Genomic DNA, 14,940 nt, shown 5'->3' with positions numbered 1-14,940 from the left:
GTGCCAAGGTTCGCCATCACTGGTCTAGTTCAACCATAAATGATGTACTGGTCCATGTCATAATGGTCGGAGCACACATTCTCAGTGACAAACTGCAAATCAGAGAAGGGAAAGACCTGAAAAAAAGGAAATCATTTGGTGGGAATAATGTCTGCAATCATCTAAAAAGAAGACAAACTGCAGACTGTCAATGAAAACTTTTATCAGGCATAAGAGGGATTCCATCAGAGAAAGAAAAAGAGTACCGATCATGATATCAGTATAAATTCTATTATGTCAATGCCACATTTATAGCTAAAATTTACCTAGAAGTGAAGGCACACATGCACTTTTAGGTTTCTTGCATAGATGTTGATGACTTCTCACCATGCGATCAGCCAATGATTAGTTAATTGTTCATTATAATGTTACACCCACTGTTTAATCAGCAGCTAATCATTGAGAGCAGTACCTGTGCCTGCCAGTACCATCTAATCATACTTTTCTATACCCATTTTTTACTATTAATAAGCACCGGCTAAGGTCTAAAAACGATAAAGACTCAAATACGTTGTATATTAAAATACTGCATAATGTCATTAAATAAGGAACAAATACTTTAATGTCTATAAATTGTACTAGTTACCTCCTGTGTGTACATATTTACTAGTTTCAATCTTACTAGCCGCTGATTCAAATTGATTTTGCCCAAAACAGCTACACTTTTAACATTAGAGGTGTTTACAGTATATAGCGCTGACAATTTATGACGTGCTTTACATATTGTACATTCATATCAACCCCTGTTCTCAGGGAGCTTACAATCTAAACATATCTGAACAACACGTGGAGAGCTATCTGTCCATCATTTGTAGTGCCTCGACCCCACTGCTGCTTCTCATGTAACCAACCTCAATATTAGGTGCCAGGACTGTCCTACCCTCTGCCCTTGGAATCATATTACTACTGGTGCAATAGTGGGAGTTTTATTCATTCCACTGTCTTTTCAATCCAGAAAGCCAAACAGGAAGCACGAGATGGGGAACTTTCAAAGTAAAATAGTATAAGCAGCCATTCAAATTTCCACTCGCCTGCTCACATTTGGCGAGTGGAAATAAGGTGAGGGTGAGTGTGGAGCCACATCGGGGAGGCAGGCGCTGATTCTCCTCCCAGTGATTGGCCAGGAAACTGAGGAAGGGAGAGGAGAGGAAGAAGAGAGCCAGCTGGATTACACAGAGAGAAGATCTCCCGTTGTGATACAGCTTGGATCTGAAATGCCAGCTGCTGTCAAACAAAGTCCCGCCTCCTGGATTGGCTCCTGGAAGTGCCAGGACCGTCTCCTACAGTTTTTTTCAGCTGTGGGAGCGGGGCACTACCAGTGCAGAGCTTGCCCAGGAATGGCAGCAGGCAGGTGTGATTGCATCTAAAAACACAGTGAGGAGAAGACTTTTGGAGGATGGTCTGGTGTCAAGAAGGGCAGCAAAGAAGCCACTTCGCTCCAAGACAAAACATCAGGGACAGACTGATATTCTGCAAACGGTACAGGCAGGGCCGCTGATAGGCCAGTACAACTGGCCCTGCTGTACCGGGCCTGACCAGCAGGGGGGGCCCGGGCAACCTGAACTGCAAAGTAAATAAAAAAAAAAAAAAAAAAAAAAAGATTCTCCTCCACCGATCATCGTCCGCACAACCCCACCCCCGTTCGGTAAGGTTTTTTTTTTATTAGATGTGATTAGTCTGTGCTGTATGAGGCTGCAGGGGAGGGACTATTTGTTGTATTTCGGGCGCGGAAGAATACGCCTTCTGCGCCCGCTCCTCCTGCTCCGCACACAGCACAAGTCCAGGCCAGCATACCCTATGGTGTTGCGGAGTGATATTCCTCTCTCTCTCTCTCCGCGTGAGAAGAAGTAGCAGAGTGAGAGGAGCAGAGAGTGCAGGGGCCGGGCGATCGAGCTATTGTGGACACTCAAGAAGAGGGAGGAAGTGATCTCTGCTGCCCTGCTGGAGCTAACAATTACACAGGTGAGGTGTATGCTTGAAGTTCAACATCTACTACTACTCTGCAAATACTCTGCAATACATACTCTGCAATACATACTCTGCAATATATACTCTGCAATATATACTCTGCAATATATACTCTGCAATACATACTCTGCAATACATACCCTGCCAATACATACCCTGCCAATACTCTGCAATACATACTCTGCCAATACTCTGCAATACTTTATACCTACCCTGCCAATACTCTGCAATACTTACCCTGCCAATACTCTGCCAATGCTCTGCAATACTTACTCTGCCAATACCCTGCAATACTTACCCTGCCAATACTCTGCAATACTTACCCTGCCAATACTCTGCAATACATACCCCGCCAATACTCTGCAATACTTACCCCGCCAATACTCTGCAATACATACCCCGCCAATACTCTGCAATACATACCCCGCCAATACCCCGCCAATACCCTGGCAATACTCTGCAATACTTACCCTGCCAATACTCTGCAATACATACCCCGCCAATACTCTGCAATACATACCCCGCCAATACCCTGGCAATACTCTGCAATACTTACCCTGCCAATACTCTGCAATACTTACCCTGCCAATACTCTGCAATACTTACCCTGCCAATACTCTGCAATACTTACCCCGCCAATACTCTGCAATACTTACCCCGCCAATACTCTGCAATACATACCCTGCCAATACTCTGCAATACATACCCCGCCAATACCCTGGCAATACTCTGCAATACTTACCCTGCCAATACTCTGCAATACATACCCCGCCAATACTCTGCAATACATACCCCGCCAATACCCTGGCAATACTCTGCAATACTTACCCTGCCAATACTCTGCAATACTTACCCTGCCAATACTCTCCAAAATACCATTTTATTTATTCATTAATGGTTTGTATTACATATAGATATTAAAGAGGTATGTTCTCATCTGAAAACAGTATTTCTTTTGGATAATCAAACCTATAACTGACTGGAGAAAAACAAATATCACTTGTAGACAAACCCACACTTTGTTTCAAGGCGGGGTCTGGGGAGGGGCAATGGGTGGGGCCAGGGGTGGGGCTAAAGGAGGGGCCAGGGGCGGGGCCAGGGTGGAGCTGAAGGGGGCCCCGTCAGATAGGCTGTACGGGGCCCCATGATTTCTATCAGCGGCCCTGGGTACAGGGATTGGACTGATGAGGACTGGGGTAAAATCACTTTCTCTGATGAATCCCCTTTATGATCAAGAAAAGGTGAGCGCTACCATCAGTCCTGTGTCATGCCAACAGTAAAGAATCCTGAGACCATGCACGTGTGGGGTCAAGGGAGCCACTCACAATTTTTCCTTAGCCCAATGTCCGATCGGACCGTGTTGTCGGATAATCCGACCGTGTGTGGGCTCCATCGGACTGTTTCCGTCGGAATATCCGACCGACAAACTTTTAGAGCTGGGCTATATAATTTTCCGACAACATGAGAATGTAGAGAATTCCGATGGGACAAAGTGCCATGCATGCTCAGATCAAATTCCTAGACCAAAACTATTGGCTACTAGCCTGAACGTAGTCCCGTCGTAACGAAATAACGTCATCACATTCTGAACGATTGGATTTTCCGACAACTTTGTCTGACAGTGTGTATGCAACACCAGTTTCAGGCAAAATCCGTGGGACAAAATCCGACGGATCTGGTTGTCGGGATGTCCGACCGTGTGTACAAGGGCTAAGAACACAGCCATGGATCAAGAATGGTACCTCCGAGAGCAACTTCCAAGAACAGTTTGGTGACAAACAATTCCTTTTCCAGCATGATGGAGCACCTTGCCATAAGGCAAAAGTAATAACTAAGTAACTTGGGGAACAAAACATCAAAAATTGGGTCCATGGCCAGGAAACTCCCCAGACCTTAATCCCATTGAGAACTTGTGGTCAATCCTCAGGAGGTGGGTGAACAAAAAAAAACACCATAAATTCTGACAAACCCCAAGCAAAGATTATGCAAGTATAGGCTGCCATCAGTCAGGATGTGGCCCAGAAGTTGATTGTCAGCATACCAGGGCGAATTGCAGAGGTCTTGAAAAAGAGACAACTCTGCAAATATTGACTCTTTTGCATAAACTTAACATAATTGTCAATAAAAGCCTTTGACACTTATAAAATGCTTGTAATTATACTTCAGAATACCATAGGAACATCTGACAAAAAGATCTAAAACCACTGAAGCAGCAGACTTTGTGAAAATGAATAATTGTGTCATTCTCAAAACTTTTGGCCACGGCTGTACTATTAGGTTTGGATTTGTATTATTTTTTTTTTAACCACTTGCCGCCCGCCATATAGCGATATGACATCGGCAAAGTGGTTGCGATATCCTGACCAGACTTCATATGACTTTGGCCCGGGTATATCAGGCTGGGGGCGCGCCGCGCGGTGATCGTTATTACGGTGTGTCAGTCTAACTCCAATCTAGGTAAAGAGACTCTGACAGATGTAAACAGGAAGAGCCGTTGATTGACTTTTCCTCACTCGTGTCTGTCAGACACGAGTAGATTAGAGCCGATCGGCTGCTCTTCTGACTGGGGGCTCTGTGCTGACTGATTATCAGCGCAGCCCCCATAGGATGCTCACACTGGACCACCAGTGATGCCACCAGGTCCACCAGGGATGCCCACCACTTGTTACCACCAGGGATGCCAATCAGTGCCCACAAGGGGCATCACTGATTGGCAGGCATTATTGTTTGGCACTGATTGGCATCCATCATTACCATTCATTAGTGAACATCAGTGTCACCTATCAGTGCCCATCCATGCCCATCTGTGCCACCTATCAGTGCCCATTCATGACGGCTATCAGTGCCCATCTGTGCTGCCTATCAGTGCCCATCTGTACCGCCTTTCTGTGCTCATCAGTGCTACCTATTTGTACCCATCAGTGCTGCATATCAGTGCCACCTATCAGTGCCGCATATTAGTGCCCATCATCAGTGCAAAAACAGTGCCACCTCATCAGTTCCACCTCATTTGAGCAACCTCATCAATGCCCATCATTGCCGCCTTATCAGGGTCCATCAGTGCAGCCCCTTCAGTGCCCATCAGTGAAGGAGAAAACTTACTATCTGCAAAGTTTTGTAACAGAAACAAAACAAACAAACATTTATTTTTTCTAAATTTTCTGTCTTTTTTTTCAGTGCCCATCAGTGCTACCTATGTGTACCCATCAGTGCTGCATATCAGTGCCACCTACCAGTGCTGCATATTAGTGCCCATCATCAGTGCCCATCAGTGCCACTTCAGTGCCCGTCAGTGCAGCCCCATCAGTGCCCATCAGTGAAGGAGAAAACTTACTTATTTACAAAGTTTTGTAACAGAAACAAAACAAAAAAACATATTTTTTTCAACATTTTTGGCCTTTTTTTTTATTTGTTTAGCACAAAATAAAAATCCCAGAGGTGATCAAATACCACATAAAGAAAGCTCTATTTGTGGGAACAAAGGGATAAAAATTGAGTTTGGGCACAGTGTAGCATGACCGCGCAATTGTCATTCAAAGTGCGACAGCGCCGAAAGCTGAAAATTGGTTTGGGCAGGAAGATGTATAAGTGGCGGGTATTGAAGTGGTTAATAAATGCAACAGAAGCAGCACAATGGTGTAGTTGTTAGCACTCTCACCTAACAGTAAGAAGGGTCTCTGGTTCGAATCTCAACCATGGCACTACCTGCCTGAAGTTTGCATGTTCTCCCTGTGCCTGCGTGGGTTTCCTCCACGTACTCTGGTTTCCTCCCACATTCCACAGACATGCTGGTAGGTTAATTGGCTTCTGTCCAAAAAATTGGCCCTAGTATATGAATGGTGGACCTTGGATTGTGGGCTCCTTGAGGGTATGGACCGATGTGAGTGTGCAATGTACAGGGATAGGGACAATTGTAGACACTCACTCGGGTTGAACTGGATGGACTGGTGTCTTTATTCAACCTTACTAACTATGAAAAAATAAGCTGTTCTTCTATAGACAGATATTTAGTTTAGGATTACTATTCCTTTAACAGAAAAAACATATCAAGGTGAAGCTACAGCTCTGAAGACGTTAAGGGAGGAGTTACAGGGTCTCCAATGAGGGGAATGATCTGCAACCGATCGTTCAATGATAAGGACAAGCAAAGTATCCTGGAGTGTTAGGTGACAACATAAGTGGCAGGCCCTGGCAGAGATGCAAGGCACCAGGCTGTGTGAGTGACACCGGCTGTCTGACACCTCTCATGAGGCAGGAGCTGGTCCCCGCCATTGACCCCCCCGCTGTATGATAACAACCACAAGGCCTGTCATTCAGCTTTAACATGAGCACTGGGATGGTGACATAGAATCAGGGGAATAGAGATGATGGAGTTTTAAGTAACAAAGCTGGAGAAGAAAAGAATAACAAGATGATGGGAGTCTACATGGAAGAAATAAAAGGACAATGATAAGAACAGCCGGCAGACTTAGGCTGAATAAAAAAAGTGATATTAGGTTAGGATGGGAGATTAGGCTGTAAAATGAAAAGGGAGGGAAGCTGGGATGAATTGTACAAAAAAGAATCATAAAGAAGCTGCAAAAAAAGAAAAAAATGCCATAAATGAAAAAGTGAATATTTGCCAATGTTAAAGCTTTGTCCACGTTCACCTTATTATATTTTACTGACCTGTGCACACACTTCTATAAAAGTACCCAAATATATTGCTTTATTATGCTGGCTTCCACTTGTGATTTTCTATTAAAGAATCTTACAGCAATAAAGCGATGTGGTCCTCCGGAATATAACAGCCATTCCAGAGCTGCTTTGTGAATGGGCAAAAGGGCATTTACCCTGGTGCTACTGTAAAAGTGACCTTTTATTGGACTTGTTAAAGCTAAAACACACGCAAATATCTACATACACAGTTTTAAAACCTACAGTATATGAAAGCTGTTTTACCCAGTGGCATGGCGACGGCGTGGGTTGTCAGCACCCGGGGCAAGGCAAATAATTTGCGCCCCCTAACCTGCGGACTTTTAGCACTTCCCGAGTCCCTTCCAATACAATATTACTGACCTACCTGATTCCTATACTGACCACTACACTAACCTGCTTGATTTCAACACTGACCAACTTGATTCCTTTACTGACCATTACACACTACACTGACCACTATACTATACTGTCCACTACAATGAGAACTACACTGACCACTATACTGTCCACTACACTGAGAACTACACTGACCACTATACTGTCCACTACACTGAGAACTACACTGTCCACTATACTGTCCACTACACTGAGAACTACACTGACCACTATACTGTCCACTACACTGAGAACTACACTGACCACCATACTATACTGTCCACTACACTGAGAACTACACTGTCCACTACACTACACTACACTGACCACTATACTGTCCTGCCTACAGTCTTCCTATACTGACACTACATATACGGTGCCTCTAGCCCCCCCCCCCTCAGTCCATGTCCCTCAATTCCTCGCCTTCTTGTTCTGCATCAGTCTGGACTCCGGAGGATAGGAGGAGGAGAAGACAGCGGCCCCATCGGTTCACACTTTCCAGTGCTTGTCCCCCCCCCCCCCACACACTCCAGCACACTGTGATTGGGCGAATGGGGGTCATGTGTGGAGGCGGGACTCCAGGAGCAACTGCGATCATGGACAGGCCAGCCCCACGCCACACATGACCCCCATACGCCCAATCACAGGGTGCCGGACACTGAACATGACGGCTGGAGCACGGGGGACACAGGAAATTAAAATTTAAAATTTAGGGGGAGGCAGCCAGTAGAGACACTACTGGCATGAATTTGCGCCCCCCCTAAATGTGGTGCCCAAGATCATGCTCCCCCCCCCCCCCGACACCCCCTACTCTACGCCACTGGTTTTACCTACAAAGGGATTAGGTTGTCTTCCCATCAAGTCCTAAAATTTACAAAGCTCTACCACACAGCATAGCCTTCCCTGGCAGGGCACAAGACCAGGTTTTGCTTTACATTTTAAGTAGACGTTCAGACAAAAACTAACTCTAAAGCCCCATACACACTATCACATTTTCTGCTGATTTTTCCTTCAGATTTACCAACACATGTAGTGCAAGGGCCTGCCTGATTGCATACAAATTGAAAGTCCTAAGGTTTGATCTCCATATTATATGATTTTGGTAAATCTGAAGACAAAAATCAGCAGAAAATCTGCCCCGTACACACGATCGGATTTTCCGGCAACAAATGTTCAAAATATTCCAGTATGTAAAAAAGTACAACCCACAGTTGATTTTACTTCAGGAGACAGATTTAATAGGAGAAAAAGTAATGACATTAAAAAATATGGTTCTATCAGCCTTTGTACACACGGTCAGACATTCTGACAACCAAATCCGTTGGATTTTGTCAAACGGATTTTGTCCGAAACTGTTGCATACACACGGTCGGACAAAGTTGTCGGAAAATCCGATCGTTCAGAATGTGGTGACGTTATTTCGTTACGATGGGACTACGTTCAGGCTAGTAGCATTTTCCGTCGAAATGCCCGACCGTGTGTACAAAGGCTCAGGCATATCATGCCACATACTCTTACGCGAGAGGGGTGTCCGTTTTATTAAATAAATCCTTTCCTGGTGTAATTGAGAAGGTATAGACGGCGTACAGGGTAAATATGTTATCATAGTATATACGTTAGGGCAACAAAGGTACATCATAGCAGCAATTTATATTCCACCCCCCTTTTCCCTCGAAATATTAAATATAATATTAGAGAAAACTGTCCAACATTATCCATAAAAATTACTGTTTATTTGGGATTTCAATTCTATTCTATCTCCAAATCTAGATAGACCAAGACCTCCCAAGCAGTATTCAGCACATCATAATATAATTGGGCACAGGTGACAGGAGTAATAGAAATCTGGAGATGGAAAAATCTGGAAAAAATTGTATATTCTTGCCCCTATAAAACATCATCTCAAATAGATTTAGCCTTTTCAGATCCGGCATTGCTAGAGGACATTGTGGAAGCTACATATTTGCCAAGTGGTCTTTCAGATCACTCCCCTTTACTCTTATCAATACACCTGCTCTGAAAAATGCATCATTATGGAGATTGGCCTCTCAGTTGGTACTTTATCTGGAAATAGCAGAAAAAATACCATTAATATTAGCTGAAAACTGTGAAAATAATGTTGACTTATCCTCTTCAGATATGGTATGGGATGCTTTTAAAGCATATGTTCGGGGGGCACTATATTTCAGCTATTGCAGCAGTTAAAAAGAAACAGAAGGTCACCATACAGGTATTACAAAGGCAGACACAACTGCAGAAATAAAAGTATACTTTGTATCCCAATACGATGAACTAAAATGATGGCTGCTCAAAGGGACCTGCATCTACATATGGTAGAAATATCTAGGTGAGAATGAAAAAAATTAGACATAAGATTTCTGAACAAGGGGATAGAAGTGGGACATTTTTGGCAATGTTGGCACAACAGGAACATTCAGCTACACTCATATCTGAAGTTAGGACTCCAGAAGGAGTAACGGTATCTAATCCAGAAGACATTCTGGAGGCTTTTTGGAGGTACTATAGCTCCCTGTAAACTTCCTCTCTCCCCTCTGACCTCTACCCAAGGGAGATGTCTGAACCCTCAGGTGGCTGTCGGATAAAGAGGCTTTGGTTAGACCCATTACAAAGGAGGAGATACAGAAGATTATACATACCTTTCCAAAACGGAAAGGTGCCAGACCATGACGGAATTCCTATTGAATTCTATATAAAGTATGGAGACCTTTTAGCCCCAAAATTAGTTAAAGAATTTACTAATGCGTTACTGAAAGGGGCTCTTCCAGAGTCAATGAGACTGGCCCATATAGCTCTTATACATAAAGAAATTAAAGATCCAAAATGATGTGTTTCATGCAGGCCAATAGCATTATTGAATATAGATTCGAAAATATTGACTAAAATACTGACATTGAGAATCCAACCATTGTTAACAACTGTCATTGACCAGACAGGTATTTATGCCCCATAGAATGACAGAATTCTTCATTAAAATGGCATGTTATTGATCAACATTAAGGACTTCAATCAGAAAGTGCCCTGCCACCTTAAGAAAAACCTGCTTACCGGATGGCAAGCAAAAAAGGCATGTGGCTATAGCCCAGTCAAGGCCTTTAGCTTGCACGGATGATCAATGGCCGAATAACCCAGTAGCACAGTATGGATGGCTGTAGATCTCCCAAGCCCTGGCACCAGCTATGAAGTCCATGGCCGTTAAACCCAGCAATTTACCCAGAAAAAATGACCATAGCGTAATACAGTCTGATCAATTTAATGTGTAAAAAAGTATTGCACTTACATTTGGTACGTTAAAAAGTTTGTATCTAAAACCAAACCCGGCCGGCAAACATCAGAAGCTCGTCCTCCTAGTATACTGCGTGGTGACAGGACATACCCTCCTCCAGGCGCGTTTCGTCATACGTAACGTTGTCGATGGGGAACGGGCTGCGTGATGACTCACCACCTTATATAGGAAACCAAACCTTGTTCTAAGTCAAAAGTGTTTGATTATAAGCGCCATATTGGATATGGGAAAATATTCCCTATCGCCATGGACAAAGAAAACAGCACATTAAACCGCTTAACAATGATTAATGGACAAAAGTTAAGTTTGTTAAAAAGCCATAGGTTAACCCTTACAGCTCCACCTAAAAATATATATACATTGATTATGATTATATAACACTAAATAAGCCCCAACTCATAAGGTGTTACTAATAGCCAATCATATTCATAACTAATCAATGGCATGGAGAGTAAGTTTAGTGTGGGAAAAACACTCCAAAGTGATCTTATCTCCAAATACTCCGCTGGGGAGGAATCCTCGGCTGCCTCATTTAAACTCCATCCAAGATCCAGGAGCCTGGACCAGATTGAAGGTTAAAAAGCTATCTCAGGTAGTACAGGGAGAAATGGTGATACCACTTTGCAGGAATGATAGAATACTGAAACATTCCTGGAAGCTACTTTTTTAGATATATGCAACTTGCACATGCTCTTTAGATCAGACCAAAATGAGGGACAAATGAGTAGGAATGAGGGAAATTGCTCCAAATCAGGGACAGTCCCTCGAAATCAGGGACAGTTGGGAGCTATGCTTCGATCATGTTGGATAAGAGATGTTCCGGAACTAGAGGAGGAGAATTGGGAGGAGATATGGGGATTCCCCTTTCAGATATTGGTCTCTCTTTGAGATAAACTCATACAACTTAAGATAACACACAGAAAGTACAATTCACCATATACATTACATATAATAAGCCCATTGAACTCTCAGAATTGTAGGAGATGTGGGAATATTCCAGGAGATTTTATCCATATATTCCGGTCCTGCCCTGATATCGTTATATTTTGGACAAGGGGCATAAATGTAATTGTTATAGTGACGTCAGTTGTTTTGGAACAGGTTGTAGGGAGTGGGACCTGTCTCTTGGGTTTGATGAGGAATAATACTGCTGTTACTATAGCAAAGAGAACAAAAATAAGCATATTGCTTTTCTATGCAAGAAAAGCAGTAGTATTGAAATGGAAAAAAACAGAGGCTCCCTCAATAGCTTTTTGGAAGCATTTAGTAAACAATAACCTGCCTTTGTATAGAGAAACATACTGCAATAGAGGACATCAAGAAAAATATGAAAGGGTTTGGTCTAGCTGGATAGAAAAGCCTACACAACGGCCTCTGAGCAATCTGAAGATTAAACAACTGGAAAAGGAAAAGATATAGAAATGTAGAAAGAAAGTGACTAAATGTGGGTATAGAAAGCGAAGGGGTACAACAAACCACACCATGACACAACGTGGAGGAAGGGGGAACAATGTGTGTTTTTTTCTTTATCCTTTTCCAGTTTTTATTGTGATATGTAAGTATTGTAAATAAGAGTTATATGGAAGCTCCTGCGAGAGTGGAATATACTGTAGATGAAATTAAAAGTATATGTTGTACTATATAATTTTGAAAAATAATAAAAAGATTTATATATAAAAAAAAAGTAATGCCGTGCCGTATCGCAAAAAAATAGCTTGGTCATAAAGGGAGGAAAACCTTCCGGGGCTGAAGTGGGTAAAGCATTGCCTATGGAGATATTTAAGTACCGTAGTTTGTCGCCATTCCACAAGCGTGCACAATAATGTGTTAGGTATCTATTTACTTGGTATAACATTATCTTTCATATCTTTCATATATATCATATTGTACAAAAAAAGTGAGATGTATTGTGTTTTGTTTTCTTTAATTCATTAACAAATTTCATTAGAAAAAATCGCTGCACAAATACCGTGTGATATAAAAAATTGCAAGGATCCCCATTTTATTCCCTAGGACAGTGGTTCTCAACTCCTGTCCTCTGGACCAACTAACAGGTCAGGTTTGCAAGATAACTGAAATAGATCACAGGTGATATAATTTTCTGCTCAGTGATTGCAGTATTCTAGTCTGCATCTCCCCAAGGTAATACTTAAAATATGGCCTGTTAGTGGGTCCTAAGGACTGGAGTTGAGAACCACTGCCCTAGGGTCTCTGCTATATATATATATATATATATATATATATATATATATATATATATATATATATATATATATATACAGTATCTCACAAAAGTGAGTACACCCCTCATATTTTTGTAAATATTTTATTATGTCTTTTCAAGGGACAACACTGCAGAAATGACAATGTGAAGTAGTGAGTGTACAGCTTGTATAACAGTGTACATTTGCTTTCCCCTCAAAATAACTCAACACAGCCATAAATGTCTAAACCACTGGCAACAAACTGACACCCCTAAGTGAAAATGTCCAAATATTTCCCAATTAACCATTTTCCCTCCTCAGTGTCATGTGACTCATTAGTGTTACAAAATTTCAGGTGTGAATGGGGAGCAGGTGTATTAAATTTGGTGTTATCGCTCTCACTCTCTCATACTGGTCACTGGAAGTTCAACATGGCACTTCATGGCAAAGAACTCTCTGAAGATCTGAAAAAAAAAATTGTTGCTCTACATAAAAATGGCCTAGGCTATAAGAAGATTGCCAAGACCCTGAAACTGAGCTGCAGCACGGTGGCCAAGACCATATAGAGGTTTAACAGGGCAGGTTTCACTTAGAACAGGCCTCGCCTTGGACAACCAAAGACGTTGAGTGCACGTGCTCAGCGTCATATCCAGAGGTTGTGTTTGCGAAATAGACATATGAGTGCTGCCAGCATTGCTGCAGAGGTTGAAGGGGTGGAGGGTCAGCCTGTCAGTGCTCAGACCATACTCTGCACACTGCATCAAATTGGTCTGCATTGCTGCCGTCCCAGAAGGAAGCATCTTCTATAGATGATGCACAAGAAAGCCTGCAAACAGTTTGCAAACAGTTTGCTGAAGACAAGCAGACTAAGGACAAGGGTTACTGGAACCATGTCCTGTGGTCTGATGAGACAAAGATAAACGTATTTGGTTCAGATGGTGTCAAGTGTGTGTGGCGACAACCAGGTGCAAAGACAAGTGTGTCTTGCCTACAGTCAAGCATGATGGTGGGAGTGTTATGGACTCCGGCTGCATGAGTGCTACCAGCACTGAGGAGCTACAGTTCATTGAGGGAACCAATAATGCCAACATGTACTGTGACATACTGAAGCAGAGCATGATCCCCTCCCTTCAGGGACTGGGCATCAGGGCAGTATTCAAACAAGATAACGACCCCAAACACACCTCCAAGACAACCATTGCCTTGCTGAGAAGCTGAGGGTAAAGGTGATGGACTGGCCAAGCATGTCTCCAGCCCTAAACCCTTTTGAGCATCTGTGGGACATCCTCAAACAGAAGGTGGAGGAGCGCAAGGTCTCTAACATCCACCAGCTCTGTGATGTCATCATGGAAGAGTTGAAGAGGACTCCTGTGGCAACCTGTGAAGCTCTGGTGAACTCTATGCCCAAGAGGGTTAAGGCAGAGCGAGAAAATAATGGTGGTCACACAAAAGATTGACACTTTGGGCCCAAATTGGACAGTTTCACTTAGAGGTGTACTCACTTTTGTTGCTAGTGGTTTAGACATTAATGGCTGAGTTATTTTGAAGGGACAGCAAATTTACACTGTGATACAAGCTGTACACTCACTACTTTACATTGTAGCAAAGTGTAATTTCTTCAGTGTTGTCACATGAAAAAATAAAATATAATAAAATATTTACAAAAATGTGAGGTCTGTACTCACTTTTGTGACATCCTGTATATATATATATATATATATATATATATATATATATAATGTTTATGTTCTAAGTATTTTTTTTAGCAAAAAATATTGATTTAACCTTGTACAACAAAAAGTGCCAGAAAAGATTTGAGGGGTGTTTAAAAATATATAATTTATTTTCTTTTTGCAGATCCAGTACATGGCCCTCAGAATGTGGAACTGGTGGATATCCGTGCTCGACAGCTGACACTGCAGTGGGAACCATTTGGCTATACAATCACTCGATGTCACAGCTATAACCTAACACTACACTACAGTTACCAGCTAGGAGAAGAACGAGTGGAAGCTGAAGAGCTGATTCTGACTTCTAGCCACTACACCTTACGTGGCCTGAGACCGCACACTGCCGTATACCTCAGACTGGCTCTCTGCAATCCAGAGGGGAGGAAAGAGAGTGGAGAGATAGTGGTGCACACAGAGGAAGATGGTATGGTCTTCAGATCATAAAACTGATATACCAAGATCTGTTGGGATGGGGTTGTCATCTGTGGTAAAGAACGTCAATGTGCAACTCATGTTAGAAATGTAAAAGTTTCAAATGAGAGGGTCACAGTAAAACAATGAAAAATAAGGAGAACCCTGCGCTATGGCTAAATTAAACAATAGATGAGCTGCTTCCCTCAAA

The 14,940-nt window shown here is 42.6% G+C and overlaps 1 protein-coding gene across 13 annotated transcripts in view; it reads left to right on the top strand.

Moving 5' to 3' along the window:
• PTPRT (protein tyrosine phosphatase receptor type T) overlaps positions 1-14,940 on the top strand; it is a 654,130-nt gene that overhangs the window by 425,908 nt on the left and 213,282 nt on the right. For all 13 annotated transcript variants that reach the window (XM_077459099.1, XM_077459105.1, XM_077459107.1 and 10 more), the window contains exon 8: positions 14,446-14,742. In XM_077459099.1, coding sequence (XP_077315225.1) covers positions 14,446-14,742 — 297 coding nt within the window. The remainder of the gene's footprint in view (positions 1-14,445; positions 14,743-14,940) is intronic.

This window comes from Lithobates pipiens, unplaced genomic scaffold (genome assembly GCF_037356315.1).
Source record: "Lithobates pipiens isolate NorthernLeopardFrog02 unplaced genomic scaffold, aLitPip1_a1.2 Scaffold_28, whole genome shotgun sequence".
Lineage (NCBI taxonomy): Eukaryota > Metazoa > Chordata > Amphibia > Anura > Ranidae > Lithobates > Lithobates pipiens.
This window is presented reverse-complemented; position numbering and strand designations above follow the sequence as displayed.